Genomic DNA, 17521 nt, shown 5'->3' with positions numbered 1-17521 from the left:
GAGACTGAGAAAGAAGCCCCAGAAACGAGGGGAATGAGCACAGAAGAGCATGAAGCTGAGGCGCTGCCTCCCAGCCTAGGAATAAAATTAAGTATCACTGGTTGTGGATGAGGCAAATAGGTGGGATATAGACCAAAATCACCAGAAATTCTCAATGTTTCTAGGCAGTTCATCCATGGACGATTACAGATACGCTATACAATATGACATTGTTGGTCCACTAGACTTTTTGATGTGTTTTTGTGGTGATGATTCTAATTCAGTATTTCAGATATTCCCAGGAGTACTGGGAGAGAGGTCAGACGAGAAGGAGGTGGGCTTGGAAGATGGAGAAAAAGAGCACGTGGTATAGGTCTAAGATTAAGATCTTAAGCAATTAAGCAACACTATTTACAGTAACCAAGACATAGAAACAACCTAAATGTCCATCGACACATGGCTGGATAAGGACACTGTGGTATATTTATACAGTGGAATACTACTCAGCCATAAAAAAGAATAGAACGATGCCATTTGCAGCAATGTGATGGACCTGGAGATCGTCATTCTAAGTGAAGTAAGCCTGAAAGAGAAAGAAAAATACCGTATGGTATCACTCATATGTGGAATCTAAAAAAAGACATGAATGAACTTATTTACAAAACAGAAATAGACTCGCAGACATAGAAAACAGTATAGTTTTCTTATGGTTACCAGGGAGAAAGAAGGTGAGAAGGAATAAATTGGGATTTTGAGATTTGCTGATAATATCTACTATATAAAATAGATAAGCAAGTTTCTACTGTATAGCATAAGAACTATATTCAATATTTTATAGAAACCTATAATGAAAAAGACTATGAAAAGGAATATATGTATGTATATGTATGACTGAAACATTATGCTGTACACCAGAAATGGACATAACGTTGTAAACTGACTATACTTCAATTTTAAAAAATGGGAAAAAAAGATCTTAAGCAATTAATAACCGGAGGATGTGAATGTAACAAAAGCATGAACTGAAAGATGTTTGTCAAGTAAATGGCTAAAACAAAGACCCACCTACTGATTCTAAAGCACTGATTTACTTCTCTAAGAATTCTACCAAAAAAAAAAAAAGTATATATATATATACACATACTCCAAAAGCCTTGAAGAAAGAGATGCCTCCTTATGCTTGTACGATTGTATTTCATTAATTTTCACAGTCTGCCACTTAGGTAGGTAAGGATGAGAGTTTCATTGTTCTTCATTTCTATATGAGAAAATTGTTCAATAACATATTGTTTAATCTCCATGCTTTTCTTTTTCTTTTTTTTTTTCTCCTTTGTTTCTCTGTTGTTGATTTCCAGTTTCATGGCATTGTGGTCAGTAAAGATGCTTGAGATAATTTCTATCTTCTTAAATTTGTTGAGGTTTCTTTTGTGTCCAAGTACATGATCGATCCTGGAAAATGTTCCATGTGCACTTGAAAAGAATGTATATTCTATTTTTGGGGGGTGTAAAGCTCTGAAAATATCCACCAAATCTAGTTTTTCTATTGTAGTATTTAATTTCTCTGTTGCCTTGTTTATTTTCTGTCTGGAAGATCTGTCTAGTGATGTTAATGCAGTGTTAAAATCTCCAACTATGATTGTATTCCCATAAATATCCCCCTTTATCTCTGTTAGTAATTCTTGTATGTACTTAGGTGCTCCTATATTGGGTGCATATATATTAACGAGTGTAATATCTTCATCTTGTATCACTCCTTTAATCATTATAAAATGTCCTTCTTTATCTTTCTTTATGTCCTTTGTTTTAAAGTCTATTTTGTCTGAAATCAGTACTGCAACACCTGCTTTTTTGGCTTTTCCATTTGCATGGAATATCCTTTTCCATCCTTTCACTCTCAATCTATATGTGTCCTTCTCCCTAAAGTGGGTCTCTTGTATGCAGCATATTGAAGGTTCTTGCTTTATTATCCACTCTGCCACTCTATGTCTTTTGACTGGAGCATTTAGTCCATTAACACTTACAGTAATTAATGATAGATGTGTGTTTATTGCCATTTTGAACTTATCTTTGCAGTTGAATTGGTATATCCTCTTTGTTCCTTTCTTCTTCCTTTTGTGGTTTGGTAATTTTCCTTTGTATTATCATGGATTTTATTTAATTTTTGTGACTCCCTTGTAAATTTTTGACTTGTGGTTACCCTTTTTTGTAAATCTATTAACCTATACCCGTTTTTATTAAACTGATAATAACATGATCTCAAACCCATCCTACTGTTAAAAAAATTTAAAAAAGAAAGAAAAAAAAATTCTATATTTCCCTGCCTCCCTCTCCCACTCTCAGTGATTTGTATGTCTTCTTTTATAATTTCGTGTTTTCTTTATTTGTAATTCATGAGTTATCACCTTTCCAGTTGTACGGTTCTCATTTCTGTAGCATCCTGCTGCTTTTCTATTTAGAATAGCCCTTTCAATATTTCTTTTAGCATGGGTTTAGTGTTGCTAAACTCCTGCAGCTTTTTTTTGTCTGTGAAACTCTTTATTTCTCCTTCTATCCTAAAGGATAGCCTTGCTGGATAAAGTATCCTAGGCTGCATCTTTTTTTCATTCAGGGCTTTGAATATATCTTGCCACTCCCTTCTGGCCTGTAGTGTTTGTGTAGAGAAATCAGCTGAGAGCCTTATGGGGGTTCCCTTGTAATTCACTCTTTGCTTTTCTCTTGCTGCCTTTAGAATCATTTCTTTATCCTTGACTCTGGCCATCTTGATTATGATATGTCTTGGTGTGGGTCTATTTGGGTTCTTCCTGTTTGGGACCCTCTGAGCTTCCTGTACTTGTATATCTGATTCCTTCTTTAAGTTTGGGAAGTTTTCAGTCATGATTTCTTCAAAAACCTTTTCAATCCCCTTTGATCCTTCTTCCCCTTCTGGGACCCCTATTATGCGAAGATTGGGACACTTTATATTATCCCATAGGTCCCTTATGCTATTATCATTATTTTTCATTTGCTTATCTTGTAGTTCTTCTGAATGGGTGCTTTCTGTTGCCCTGTCTTCTAGATCACTAATTCGTTCCTCTGCATTAACTAGTCGGCTTTGCACAGCTGTTAGATCATTCCTCATCTCTGTCAATGAGTTTTCCCATTTTGCTTGGCTCTTCTTTATAGCTTCAATTTCATTTTTGACATATTTTATTTCTCTAAGCACTATCTCTTTTAATTCCTTCAGCAATTTGACCACTCCTTTTTTGAAATCTTGATCTAGTAGGCTATCGATGTCTATTTCATTGAGCTTTCTTTCAGGGGATTCCTCTTGTTCTTTTAATTGGGAAAGGTTTCTCTGCTTCTTCATCTTGCTCATACCTCTCTGGCACTGTGGTTTATGGAGTATCAGTTGTCTATTTTGGATCTTAAGGATTTTATCTATCTAATGCCTATTTAGGAATAGAACTTAGGAAAAAAAGAAAAAAGAAAAAAAGAAAAAAAAAGAAAAATAAGAGAGAGAGAGAAAGATTTTTAAAAGAAGGGAGAAAGAGGGTTTGAAAACAGTGTATAATGAATAATAGAAGAGCGGGTTGAAGCAGAGTATTAATTGGGTGGAGACGTCCTTTTAAAACCTTTAAAAAAAAAGGGGGGGTGGGGAGATGAATATATGTGTTTGAAGCCTGTGTCTAATCAATAACAGGACATCAAAACCCAAGAGAAATAGAAATGAATTAAGAAGTAAAAATTAAGAGAGTAATTGAAAATAGAACAGGTAAAAACAGATTAAAAAACAAAACAAAAACAAACAAACAAACAAACAAAAAAAGGGAGTTGTCGGTGTTCTCCTGGAGTCTGTGTGCTTTTAATGTGAAGTCCTTCTGTTTTTGTCCTGTTTTGGAAGCTCAGCTTGTTTTCAGAGGCCCTCCGTTGGCGCCCTCTTCTGTGCTGCTCCCAGCACCTGTCGGCAAGCTGATCGCCCCTCCTCCTAACACGGGGTCAGATGCAGCTCTCCTCTGCTGCGGGCGGGCGGGTCACTGCCCCTCCGGATGCCGCAGACAGATGTTGCAGACTGGCCAGGCAGGAGGGCGGGTCGTGCCCCTTCCCAGCACCTCGGTCAGGGTTTGTGTTCCTGCCCGACAGGCGGCGGGGGGGCCGCTCTCCCCCTGCCTGCGCCGCCGGTAGCTCCGCTGCTATGTGCGGCTGCGCACTCTGCAATGGCGCTCCGCCCCGGTCGCGCTCCGCGGGTGGGCTCGGGGAAGACCGAGGGGCAACCTCGTCCCCGTCAGTCCCTGCTCCGAGCCAAGACCCAGCTGCCTGTTCGTCCCTGTGGAGCAAGTTCCCAGATTTTTGGCGTCTTTATCTTTTGAAGAGGGCGATGATCTGTTGGAGTTCCGCAGGTGCTCTGGTTGGCTGAGTGGGTCTGTAGATGTGGGTCCTGGTGTATTTGTGGGAGAGGGTGACTTACAAGCGTCCTTCTACTCCGCCATCTTGCCCGGAAGTCCTCTATATGAGAAAATTGTTGGTTGGAGCAGTAGACTGGTTTAATCAAGGAGGGAAAGAGTAGAAGTGAATCCCACTTACCTGTCTCGAGTTCTACTCTAGAGCCCAGCCTCTCTGCTGCAGCCAGTGGTGTCATGCCATGATGTGACATGGGCTCTGAGAACCCAGGGACTCTAGGGGACCCTAGCACTCGCCCCTCCCTTGGGAGCCTGGGAGAAAGCAGCTGTATCACACGGTCCTGCTGGCTATAGAAGACCAAACTCTTCCCCTTTGCCTTTTTAAGAAGTACTTGGTGTTCTCTCTCTTTATAAGCTTCAATTAGATTTCGTTGATGGAGGGCTTATGAGTACCGTTTTATGGATGTTTTAACACATTTTCTTAGCTGGAAGCTAGTTTAGGAGCCAGTTTGAGAAGCTCGTAAATGAGGACTACAGGGAGCGGTCTTTCTCTAACACATTCCTACCAATTGACTTCCAAACGTCACATGAGTTTTTGTCATTTTCTGGGTAGATTTGTCTTTCTTGTTGAATCTGAGCCTTGTTATCTTGTGGAAGAATAAATTTGACAAGAGTGCATATAAGAAATAATTGTTCGGATAGCCTTTTGAAAGCCTTTAAGCCTTGAGTCTTGTCCTAAGTGCATGAAGGTCACCCTGATCCACCGTCAGGGGCCAGAACCTTTAGGACCGGGGTGTACCTGGATGGGCAAGAACCTCCATCCTCAGGACAGCAGAGTCTGTGGGATTGGGGCCCTTCATCCTTTCTTCCCAAGCCTGGTGACTTAATTTTTCTTGAATAAACTGTTTATTTTAGAATAGTTTTAGGTTTACAGAAAAATTGCCAAAATAGCACAGAGAGTTCCCATATACCCCCTTGCCCCGTTACCCCTTTTATCCACATCTTACATGAGTAAGATGCGTACATATGTCTTAATTCATGGACCAATATTGATACACTATTAATATTAGCAACTAAAGTGCACAGCTTATTTCAGTTTCCTTACTCTTCCCCTAATGTCCCTTTCCTGTTCCAGGATACAGGATGCCACGTTCCATTTATAGTCATTTTGTTACCATGACTTCTTGGGCTGCTCTCGGCTGTGGCAACTTTACAGACTTTCCCTGTTTTGATGACTTTGGCAGTTTCGAGGAATACTGGTGAGTTGTTTGTAGATTGTTCCTCAGTTAGGATTTGTCTGATGGGATTCCCACGATTCCACTGTGCTGGTGGGTGTTGGGGAGGAAGACCACAGAGGTGAAGTGACATCCTTATCCCATCATGTCAAGGGCACATGTTCTCAGCGTCTCTGATCTCCTGGCGGTGGTCATGTCTGTCGGCTCCTCCACTGTCCAGTCACTTTCTCCCACCTTCCTACGCTGTACTCTTCGGAAGGAAGTGATTTCATGCAGCCAGCCACCCACCCAGCTTGAGAGGGGAATTATGCTCCATCTCTTTGAGACATAGTATCTATGTAAATTATTTGGAATAGTTCTGCATGGGATATTTGATTTTTTCTCTGCTTTCCCAATTATTTATCTATTTAGCCATTTATTTCTGTTACAATGGACTTGTGGATATTTGCTTTATGCTTTGAGTTATAATCTATGTCTACCTTATTTTGTTGCACAAGTTTTTCTAGCTTTGACTGTTGGGAGCTCTCTCAGTCAGTCCCTGTGTCCCTTTGACTTTCCTCTATTTTATGGTTTAAAAACTATGAGTGTTTGCTTGCTTTCTGGCACTACAAGATACTCTAGGCTCATATGGTACATTTCCAAGGGGCCCTGGTTCCTTTTACTGAGAAGAGTATTAGAAACCATGATCTGGGTCCTAGTTGTGCTGGTTGCTCCTGGCGTGTCATTGCTGCAGAGCTTTGTCAGTTGGAGAAGCGAGGCGTAGACTAACCCGTGCATCTAGACACAGCTATAATTACTTCCATAGGTAACCACCTGTTTCTAAATGTAGATGTAAGTTTACACTAATGTCTCTAACTTTCGACAATGGGACTGAGATTTTACATACGATATTGAGTGTTATCATTTGTTCTGGAGCGTTGTAGCTTTCCCTGATTCCTAGCCAGAGACTGGAGGGGCGGCAGACCGGCAGTGGGAGAGTGGGAAGAGTTGTGGAGGCTCGGCGACGTCTTGAGAAGCAGCAGAGGAAAACAGAGGCAGCCATGGTTAGTAGAAATAGAAAAAATATCAGCTAGAACAGCATCCCTTTCTGGTGCCTTCTGGTGCAGGGGGCAGCAGGTTTATAGGCTTGCTGTAGCCACCTAGAAGGAAGTGTCAAGAAGGTCAGTAAAGACGGTCAGAAGTATCACAGATTAGAACAGTTTAAAAGAGTGAATAAAGGTGTCCCTGTGATCAACAAGCAAGTCACCCATCCACTCAGTTCACCAGCTGCCATTTAGTTATAGTCATAAAATAAGGCCTACCAAAGATTTTCCTTTTTGAGCCCCGCAGGTCCACGTTGGTCCTGGCCTGAGCCTTTCTGGGATGGCTTCTTGGCCACTGCAGTTATTACACCACATAGAATGTTCACTGAGTTATGTGATAAATTAATGTTGGTTGATTCGTTTTCCTTGAGACCTTTGAATCTTCCTCTCCCTCCAACGGCCATTGCCTTTTTTTCTGAGTCATCATCTCTTGCTTAGAGCAATGCATTGGAATCTTTTTTTTTTTAAGATAATAATTTTATTAAAATACACTTCTTGCTACTCCAAACATATTGAAACAAGTTTCCTGGTGGATAGTGTAATGCCTTTTTTTTTTTTCGGCCTTTGTACATAATTTTTATTTTTAAAACATGTCAAAGCATCACTGATTTTTTTTTCCCAATGTTTTTGGATTGGCCTTTCTGCTCACCTCTTTTCAATCTAGTTTCTGTTGCCTCTTCTACTTAAAATCCTATAAAGAACCCCTATTTCTGACAGAACAGAATCCAGCATGGCCTCCTCATGGTCTGCAGAGACCTGCCCTCCTCAGCGCCATCTCCCTGCACACCTTTGTCCTCCCCCATGACCTGACCGTTCTCAGAAGCACCCCCCCCCCCACTGCAACCTTTTACCTATTGTTCTCTGCCTTTGCTGTCATTCCTGACTGTCCCTCCGCACTTCCTGCTCAGTGCGGGTGCTCCTTGGTGACCCATCCTGCCCTCTGTGGACTGCTGAATATGGAATATATTCTCTGTTATCCCACACATCACAGCACCCTGCCGCGGTCAGCAGACTTTTTCTGTAAAGGGCCAGAGAGTAAATATTTCTGGCTTTGCAGGCCACAGCATCTTAGATGCAACAATTGAGATCTGCTGTTGTAACCTGAAAGCCGCCATAGACGATATATAAGCAAATGAGTGTGTCTGGGTTCCTGTACAATGTTACACACAAAAATAGGTAGCAGATCAGATTTAGCCCACAGGCTGTGGTTTGCTGACCCCAGCGATATTCCAGTCAATTGTTAGCTTGTCTCCCTTCCTCACCAGCTTGTGAATTCCCTAAGATGAGAGCTGGTCTTGTTCATCTTTCTATTCTCAGCATCTAATCTGGGCCTGGCACATCATGAGTGCTGAATAAATGCTGCACAGAGGGATACGTGAATGAATAAATGATTTAATAAGAAGCTGGAAATTAAGCATTTAATGATGTCAGTAAGAACCTTGACAGAGTGAATCATGGTGAAAGTAGACACATGAAATCTGTGCAGGGGAGAATAAATCTTTTTTGTACATATCAGGGGACTCAAGAGATAATACTTTTGATATGACCTGAATCAGTGTGTTTAGAAAGTTTGACCCTTCCATTGTCGGGCTGCCAAGGAGTCAAAGGCGCCTGAAGCCTTGGGCAGGGAGACCAGTTCTCTGCAATCCAAGTCTCTGTAAATAAATAGTGTTAAAGCTTGAGAAGAAGGTTATTAATTTTGCTCCGTACCTGCCACTTTCCATGGAGGAATCTTAGTCACTGATGGGTTTGCTCCAACTGAGCCCTTGGGGTTTATGTGTACAACCTTCAGCCTTGATGCAATTAAGGACTGGAAACTTCTACAGCCCAGCGTTTACTGACAAGCAAGGGTTGGCCAGGCCTTATTCATTCAGCCCAAGGTACTGCAGGGGTCACCAGTTCCCTGTGGTGGGAGAGTTCATGGGCTTTCTAAGTAAGATCTTCTATGTCAGGGAAGGCTATCTGGAAAATTCACTTACTCTGAGCGTCTCTTTCCCTGACAAAACCAGAGAACTACGAAATTAGTGTGCTACCAGGGTAAAGCATCACCACTTTTTGGGTCTTTAAGATACACTTTTTAAAGGAACTTCAATGTTACAGACATCGTATTGAGCCAAAGCAATTACAGAGTTATGTTGAATAGCATTTGGGTATTGAATTTTGATTTGGTAGGAGAGGAAAATCATGGGCACATGGGGCAGTTAGAAATTTTTTCCCTTATGTAAAATGGAACAGAGGAACACAGGATGGACACTTTGATTGGAAAAGGGAACAAATGACATGCACTTAACTGAATTGGATTGATTTTCCCTTTTTACTGAATACTTTCCTCTATTTTGTGCCATTTCAGTTTGCTTTGCAATAGCAGGTCCAACTTCTCCCATAGGAGTTCATACCACGAAGAAAGGAAAATTGAAGGGCCATTTTTGTAAGAATTCTAAAAACACAGTAGGCTAAACCTAACCCATAGATATATTTCCTATGTTAGTTTTGGTCCAAAGGTTTAGATTTCCAAAATTCCGTGAACTTTGGAAAGCTGAACATTAAAAAAAAGCCCAAAATACGAAAGGTAGCAGACATTCAGCCTTTCATTTGCACTTAGAAGATAGTTGGTGAGAGCCTCTTTCATGCCCCCCATAATATAAATTAGGGATACAGTGATGGCTGAATGTTTCCCCACCTTCCAGGATCCCTGAGTCTTGTGGGGAGGTGTTCCAGGTGTCTACTGTTATGTTACAAACCACCCCAGACTTAGTGGCATTAAACAACTGTTTTATTTTGCTCACAGATTCTGTGGCTCAGCAAATCAGACTGGGCACAGTAGAGTTGGCTTCTCTCTGCTCCACAATGTCTGTGAACTCAGTTGGGAAGTTTCCAGTGGCTGGGAGAGCCTTGAATGGCTGCGGCTGGAACCATCTGGTGGTTTCCTTACTCCCATATCTGGTGCCTGGGTTGGAATAACTCCATGTCTGGGCTCAGCTGGAGCTGTTGATTAGAGCATCTGCACATGGCCTCTCCATGTGGCTCCAGTTTCTTCTAAAAGATGGACCATAAGAGATGAACTGGAGAGAGAGGGCATCAGCTGTAAGGAGAGCAGTTGTGGTATTGTAACAGCTCAGATGAGACCTAGTGAAGGTTTGTACCACAGACAGAATGGAGAGAGATGTTCATGGGCCAAGATGTAGAGTAAAGGCAAAACCACTTGTGCAGAGAGAGAAGACCAGCCCAACTGTTATAGATGATCTGAGGGTGGTAAGGAGGGCTACATACCAAAGTCCCCTTCTATATATTATCATTCTGGAATTCTGCTGTTGCAGTTGGTACATTTGTAGTAAAGCTTGCCTGTTCTTTTAGTCCTCAAAGGAGACCGCTGTGTCCATGACTTCATGGAACTATCTCCCTGGGACAAAAAAATAATTCCAAAGTAGTATATAACCAGCATGGAGCTGCCTTGGAAACGCTGACATTAAGATAAGCTTTACTGAAGCTGGGTAGTAGAGGAGTTTCATTTCTATATTGGCTCAGACGTCTTACCACCGTACAGGTGTTCCCAGTAGAACAGACTCCCCATTCATGCATCCAGTAAATACTTACCAAGGGCCTACAACATGTGAAGCACTCTTCTTGGGGATGGAAGCAAAGGTGAGTGAAGTAAAGTTCTTGCTCTGATGATGATGGATCTGTCCATTCCACTGATGCCTTTAGAACCAGATGTGGAGGTTAATCAGGCTGACCTGGCAGGAGCAGCCTCTCTTCAGTGGGATAGGTGTGCATTTTGTGGCATCTCAGGCCATAGACTTGGCTGCCGTCTCACCGCTCATCATTCACTTGGGTGATCACTTATCATTAACCAGAAGTCCTTCTAAGAGACTGAGCCCAGACGTGACCATAGATGGCCTCCCAGAGAAGGAAAGGGGCATTCTCAGTAGTTGGGACCTAAAATTTTGTCTTCTTGTGCCTGTTCAAATTCTGACATGTGTAGAGTGTGTTCATTCCCATTGTGCATTTGTTTCCATCTCATTTGGTTGATTTTTTAACCCCTGTTAACTGTTGTGCACTTTGCCACTGAATGGATCTCCAACAGCTACTGCACGGGAGGCATTTTGGCGGTGAGGGAGTGCGTTTCTAGCCGCATTCTTTCCTAGCAGCATCGGCAAGTATGAAGCAGAGGCCCAGGTGCCGAGTGCCACGAGGAATTAGAGCAGCGCTGCCCTGGGCTGTATTTAGACAGGCAGTTTTAGCATTCCAAGTCTCACCATTAATAAAACTTGGAAGGGCTGCATTGTCAGGTAAATGTCCCTCTGGGTAAGCCTGAATTTCATCTACAGTGAACTATTATTTATCAGATTTCTAACAGTTGGCACTAGCATCCTATTGTAGTAAAGTGATTATTTCTTAACCATGGTGACTATAAGGCCCAGCAATATTTTGAAACACCTTTAACTGACTCATCAAAGAAAGGCTATGTTCTTTTTGGAGTACTCAGTATTAAGTGTATTTTATGCTAGTTTAAATTGCTAATTCACATATGGAACACATGATGACTCTCTGTTAACTAGAATACTGCCCTCTGCAACGAGGCAAGATAAATAATAATTTATGATAAATTCTTTTAAACTCAAATTTTTAACTTTCTTTTTTAGTCTACTTGCATTTGTTTCCTTTCGGACCATGTTTTCATTCAATCATGTGCAAAACACTCTCAGTGACTTAATGGTAAAAAATTAGCCCACAGTTCATCTGAAACTCAAACAGCTGTTGTCTTTACATTTTTATTAATATGTATTAACATTTTCAAAGCAATTTTGCTGCTGGAATTAGTGTGTGCTTGTGTGTGTGTGTGTGTTGTGTCTGCACACGCACACACACATAGTTCTTCTCAGAGGCATTTTTGGCAGATAAGAAAATGATCTGAGTAGCAGATATATGATCTCATTTTTTTTCCTGGGTAGTTTGCAATTTGGATCTAGGCTCAAAGGATTAAGTGTTTTAGCCTATGATGATTTCATAGACACCAAAACCTAGACCCTCTGCTCTCCACCCCTAAGCTATTTAGTAATTTCTAATTATAGAAATGATTGAGGCTATGTGAGCCCATTATACTAAGATGGAAAGAAGTGTGCTGCTTGTATTTTGGGAGGATTACTAGAGCCTTTGAAGCACTTAATTCTCACTTTAAACAGCTTGTTCCTTAACAGGAATATTTTTGAGGTGGTAGTAGCTGGCGTTTACTTTTTTTGGCATTTGCTCTAAGTCCATTTTTGGTGGCACTTTTTGATTAAGAAAAAGACACCAAGGTAAGACCTATGGATACCTGCCTAAAAATATAGGTATCCATACAGTAGTGGGGGAGGGTACAGCTCAGAGGTAGAGTGTGTGCTTAGCGTGCACAAGGTCCTGGGTTCAATCCCCAGTAGCTCCATTAAAAACTTCATAAATAAATAAACCTGATTAGTGCCCCTTCCAAAAACAATAAATAAATAAACAAAAGAAACCAACAAAAAATACAAAAGAGAGAAAGTAAGGATTATTACTTTTAGTTGGGAATAGCAAGGCATTAACTAACCACTGAAAACTTGATCTTCCGAATAAAAGTGGGGTTAAGAACAGCAGAGATCACTGTAGCTCTGTAATTGGGAGTTCAGGATTCGCAGATACTAACTACTATACATAAAATAGATAAACAAGGTCCTACTGTATAGCACAGGGAACTTTATTCAGTATCTTGTAGTAATCTAAGATGAAAAAGAATATGAAAAGGAATACATGAATGTATATGGATGACTGGAACACTATGCTGTGCACCAGAAATTGACACAACATTGTAAACTGACTATACTTCAGTCAAAAAAAAGAGAACAAAAAAAAAAAATAGCAGAGATCAGAGGTTGGAAAACTCACATCTGCTGTGTCATGTTGTCTTCCTGTTCATTCATCCTAAAAATATTGATTTAGTAGCTATAATGTGTCAGGCACTTTTGGGGAGGGATCTATCTAACAGTTAAAATAGATTAAAGATCTATGTTTCATAAACTTTACTTCCTAGTAGAGGGAGATGGGCAATACAGATTAAACACAATGATTAAGTAAATTGTATGGTTGATGAAAAGGTGGTAAGTGCTATTCAGAGATAGAAAACGGAGAGCAGGATAAAGGGGATTCTGGGGCGCTGGAATTGGTGGGGGGGATTTGCAGTTTTACGTAACCATATTAGGTCTTACGGAGAAGTTAGCATTTAACTGAACTAGTGAGACAACTAGTCATACATAAATCTGGGAAAGGAATGTTCTAGGCAAGGAAACTGCCAGTGCAAATGCCCTATGGAGGGAACATGCTTGGAGTGTGGGAGGAACAGAGGGAGGCCGATGTGGCTGGAGAGAGTAGGTGGTGAGGTCACAGCAGTCAGGGGGAGTCGCTCCTGTAGGACTTCCAGGCTTCTGTAAGGCTTTTGGTTTTTTCTCAGGGAGAAGAGGGACACCCCTGGAGACCTGGAGTGAACGAGGGGGCTGATCTGCCTTATATTTTAAAGGAATTCCTCTGGTTGCCATGTTGAGAATAGACTGTGGTGGGAGTATTAATTTCCTCAGTTTTCTGTAAAAAGTACTACAAACTGGGTAGCTTAAAACAACAAAAATTTATTCTTTCACAGTTCTGGAAGACAGAAGTTCAAAATCTAGGTGTTGGCAGGGTCACGCTCCCTCCAAAGTCTCTAGGGGAGACTCCTCTCTTGCCATTCCAGAGCTTCAGCTGGCTGCCGACAGTCTTCGGTGTTCCTGGTCTTGCAGTGACATCACACCAGTCTCTATCTCGTTGGCCTTCTCGTTGTGTGTTTCTCTGTTTCTGTGTGTCTTCTTCTTTCCTTATAAGGACACCAGTAGTTAGGTTTAGGGCCTACCGTAATCCAGTATGACCTTATCTTAATTTATATCTTACTTTCTTTTGCAACGACCTTAATTCCAGATAAGGTCACAGTCACAGGTACTGGGTATGAGAACTTGAACATGTATTTTGGGGAGACACAATTCAGCCCATTAAATGGGTTAGGGGTAGAAGCTGGGAGACAGGAACATGGATGATGAGGACCAGAGTGGGAACCGTGGGGTGGTAAAAAGTGATCTAATTCCAAATGTGTTTTGAGGGTGGAGCTAATGATTCCCTAACAGACTGACTGTGGGATGTGAGAGAAAAAAGAATCAAAGCTGATGCAATGATCTGAATATTTGTGTCCCCCTAAAATTTGTATATTGAAAACCTAATGCCCAGTGTGATGGTATTAGAAGGTGGGGCCACTGGGAGGTGCTTAGGTCATGAGGGTAGAGCCCTCATGAATGGGATTAGTGCCCTTGCAGAAGAGGGTCCAGGGAGATCCCTAGCCCCTTCTACCAGCTGAGGATGTGGTTTTAAAGGCTCCAGCTATGACCCAGAAAGAGGGCTCCTATCCAACCATGATCTTGGACTTCCAGCTTCCAGAGCTATGAGCAATAAATTCCTGTTATTTCTAAGATACCCCGTCGGTGATATTTTGTTGTAGCAGCCCACATTCTCTAAGATAAATGACTCCAAGGCTTTTGGCCTGAGCAGCTGGCAGGAAGAGCTGGCAATCAGCTGAGATGGAAAGACTGGTATTTGGTAAAAAGATCAGGGTTCAGTTTTGAATATAAGCTTGAGACGCCTTTGAGATGTTTAAGCAGAGATGTCCTTGTGCAGTAGGGACTGTAATGAAACCATGGTACCTCTTGTATCACTTAGTAATTGATTAGCCACTGAAAAGTCACAGTCTGGGGACAGACTCCACCAGCAAATCATGGTAGGCCAAAGTCAAAACTTCTTTTTACCTACTAGCTACCTTTTCCTCCAGCAAAACCTTCTAACTTTGCTTGCTTTTCAAAAGCCCACATCATTGGGTCTCCTCTCCCTGCTCAGTGACTCATAAAGTAGCATTTGAACAGTAAGGAACTCCTAAATCAGTTCAGGAGAATTGCAGAGGAACTCTTGGGCTGGAGTCCCCAAGAACTGATAGTCAATGCAGAACGTGTTTCCACTCTGTCCTCTGATCGCTGTGGAGGCCTCAGCACTTCTCTCCTAAACATCCCTGTGCTCAGATGCGCTCTTTCCTCTCAGGTTTCCTCCTATAAACAGAAGCCTGGCACCGTCGAGCGCTGGGTTAGTGAGCAGGGCATGGTATTTGTGGGGCCACCCCAGGGCCCCGGGGTAGCCAAGTTCTGATGGGAAACTGCACTCCTTCTGGACAGAAGTGTCCCCTTTGGTAACCTAAATTCACAAAGCAGATTGTAAAAAAATTGGACTTCAACATGTAGAGTTAAATTTTGGTTGAAAAATTGTCCTTACACTTTCATTATCTTCTCCAGGAAGTTTCCCTGGAATTATGTAAATTTCTTTGGCCAACTTCCCTTCCTAAAAGTCTAGGATAACATTACACTACAATTTGTACTTTTCTGGATCCAAGCATTTTTAGTCTGAGTTTCTGACACCAGTAGTCTTTGGCTCAATATATTCTCTCATAGATACGCAGTGGTCACTATTACTGATGTCCTCAAGCAGGAGAAGACTTGCAGGGTTGTAAATTGTTTGAGTTATTTTCATCTTCAGTTAAAGTTTTAATTTTAGAATTTTTTTTAGAATAAGACATTAATTAAAATTATGGTATATTAATTCACTCAGCAAATACTTACGAAACAAACATTATTCAAGGTAATGAAGATATGTGATGAACAATATGGACAAAAAATTGCCTGTTATTGCATATCCTTATTCTAGAGAGGAAGGCAGAAAATTAACAAAATCTGTAAGTAAAATATAGAGGCTGTCAGATGGTGGTGAGAGCTATACAAAAAAATAAGGTAGTGAAAAGGTATGGGGAATGTTGTGGAAAATGGGAATGTTGTAGTTTTAAATAGGGAAATCAGAAAAAAAAATGTTAAAAAGAAGGTACTTGAGTAAAGACCTTGAGGAGGTATGAGAACCATGGAAATAAGATGGACAAGTGATTCAAACATCAGAACAGCAAGTGCAAAGGCCCTGAGGCAGGAGAAGTCCTGGCATGTTCAAAGAAGAGAAAAGAGGTCAAGTGGCTTAGAGAGAAGAAAGTAAAAGAGAGAGCAGGAGGAAGTGAGTTTGGAGAGGCAATGGGGACCTTCTAGGCTGTCATGATAACTTTGGCTTTTGCTCATCATGAGATGGACTGCATAAAAGGGTTTTGAGACAAAAAGTGACACAACATGACATACATCAGGTAACATCACTAACTGCTGTGGAGTGAATAGACTCGAGAAAGCAAAAGATGACATGGACACACAATTAAGAAGCTTTTCCAATAATCTAGATGAGAGATTATGAGGGTGGTGGCAGAGGGTGGGGACCAGTGGGCAGATGCTGGATATGTTTTGAAAGCAGAGTCAGCAGGATTTGCTGATGGGCTGGATTGTAGGGTTTGAGAGAAGAGAGTTAAGGGTGACCCTAAGGTTTGGGAGAAGAGATCAGGATTTCAATTTTGGACGTAGAAGATTTCAGATACCTATTAGTTATCCATGGGGAGAAGCTGACTAGGAAGTTTGGAGTTCAGTGGAGAGGCTGAGGCTGGTGACATAAATCTGGGAGTTGTTTGGGAGTGCAGATAGCATTTGAAACCACAGAACTGGATGAAATAATGGGAAGTGGGTTTGGTCAGAGAAGTGTAATGGCTGAGGGGACAAGTTCTGGGCTTTCCAGTGAGAAGATGAACTGTTTTTACTTACAGCACTTCTGACATCAAATGTATGGAGATTTTGCACTCCAGTAGCTAATTTTCCCACTCTCCGGACACCAGCTGGGTGTCCTACAATTCAGTTCAGTTCTGACTCTAACACCTAGGGTTAGCGCCAGACTCCAGAGGTTGAGCTCGCGAGTCTGCCCTCACTTCATGAGGCCAGTCACAACGATTAGGTCCCCAGGTTACCTGCATTTCTGTCTGACTTGCTACAAATGGAGAGTTCCCATAACTCCTCCATCTCAGGTTCAATAATTTGCCAGAAAAGCTCACAGAACTCAGGAAAACACTACCTACGTTTACCAGTTTATTATTTACCAGTTTATTATATACAGCTCAGAAACAGCTACGTGAAAGAGATGCACAGGGCAAGGTGTAGGGGAAGGGATCTGGAGCTTCCATGCCCTTTCCAGATGTGCCACCCTTCTGCTGCAGGAAAAACGGATATGGGGCGTGAGGACGGCTGTGTCCCAGGCTTCAATTGGGTCCATGGGACGTGCCCTGCCAAGTGTGAGTCCTTGGCTTTGCACAGGAAAGAATTCAAGAGCGAGCCACAGTTGAGTAAAGGTAGATTTATTTAGAGAGATACATCAGATTAGAGTAAAAGTAGTTACACGCTCCACAGACGGGGGGGGGGGGGGGGGGGGGAGGGGGCGCGGCAGCCAGGAGGTGCTGTGTTGCCAGTTTTTATGGGCTTGGTGGCTTCATATGCTAATAAGTGGAAGGACCAGTCTAACTAGTCTGGAGAAGGGTCTGAGATTCCCAGGAAGTTGGCCATTTCCCACTCTTTGACCTTTTGTGGCTAGCCTTGGGACTGCCATGGTGCCTGTGGGCATGTTATTTACAATGCTATTGTATTACAATAGGCATATAATGAAGCTCACGTCTACTAGAAGTCAAATCTCCCACCATCTTGAGCCTCAAGGCCTACTGGGGGTTGAATCTTCCACCATTTTGATGTTAATTGTTGCATCACTCCTTGACTGGCTGTGCCCTGCCCCCTTCCATCCTGTCTCACTTCCAGCACCCCATCTGTTCACAAACGAAGCTCTCCAAACCCCACCCCTTAGGGGTTTTTATGGA

At 41.9% G+C, this 17521-nt stretch overlaps 1 protein-coding gene across 3 annotated transcripts in view; it reads left to right on the top strand.

Moving 5' to 3' along the window:
* The first annotated feature begins 2866 nt into the window (after positions 1 to 2866).
* Positions 2867 to 17521, top strand: part of LOC116281625 (uncharacterized) — an 84246-nt gene continuing 69591 nt past the window's right edge. For all 3 annotated transcript variants that reach the window (XR_012074811.1, XR_012074810.1, XM_072965570.1), the window contains exons 1-2: positions 2867 to 4355; positions 5491 to 5614. Coding sequence is in view for 1 of the 3 variants with exons in the window: in XM_072965570.1 (XP_072821671.1) it covers positions 3959 to 4355; positions 5491 to 5614 (521 nt within the window). In the remaining 2 variants the exon portion in view is untranslated. The remainder of the gene's footprint in view (positions 4356 to 5490; positions 5615 to 17521) is intronic.

This window comes from Vicugna pacos, chromosome 8 (genome assembly GCF_048564905.1).
Source record: "Vicugna pacos chromosome 8, VicPac4, whole genome shotgun sequence".
NCBI classification, from domain to species: domain Eukaryota; kingdom Metazoa; phylum Chordata; class Mammalia; order Artiodactyla; family Camelidae; genus Vicugna; species Vicugna pacos.
The sequence above is the reverse complement of the archived record's forward strand: the minus strand, read 5'-3'. Positions and strand labels throughout refer to the sequence as shown.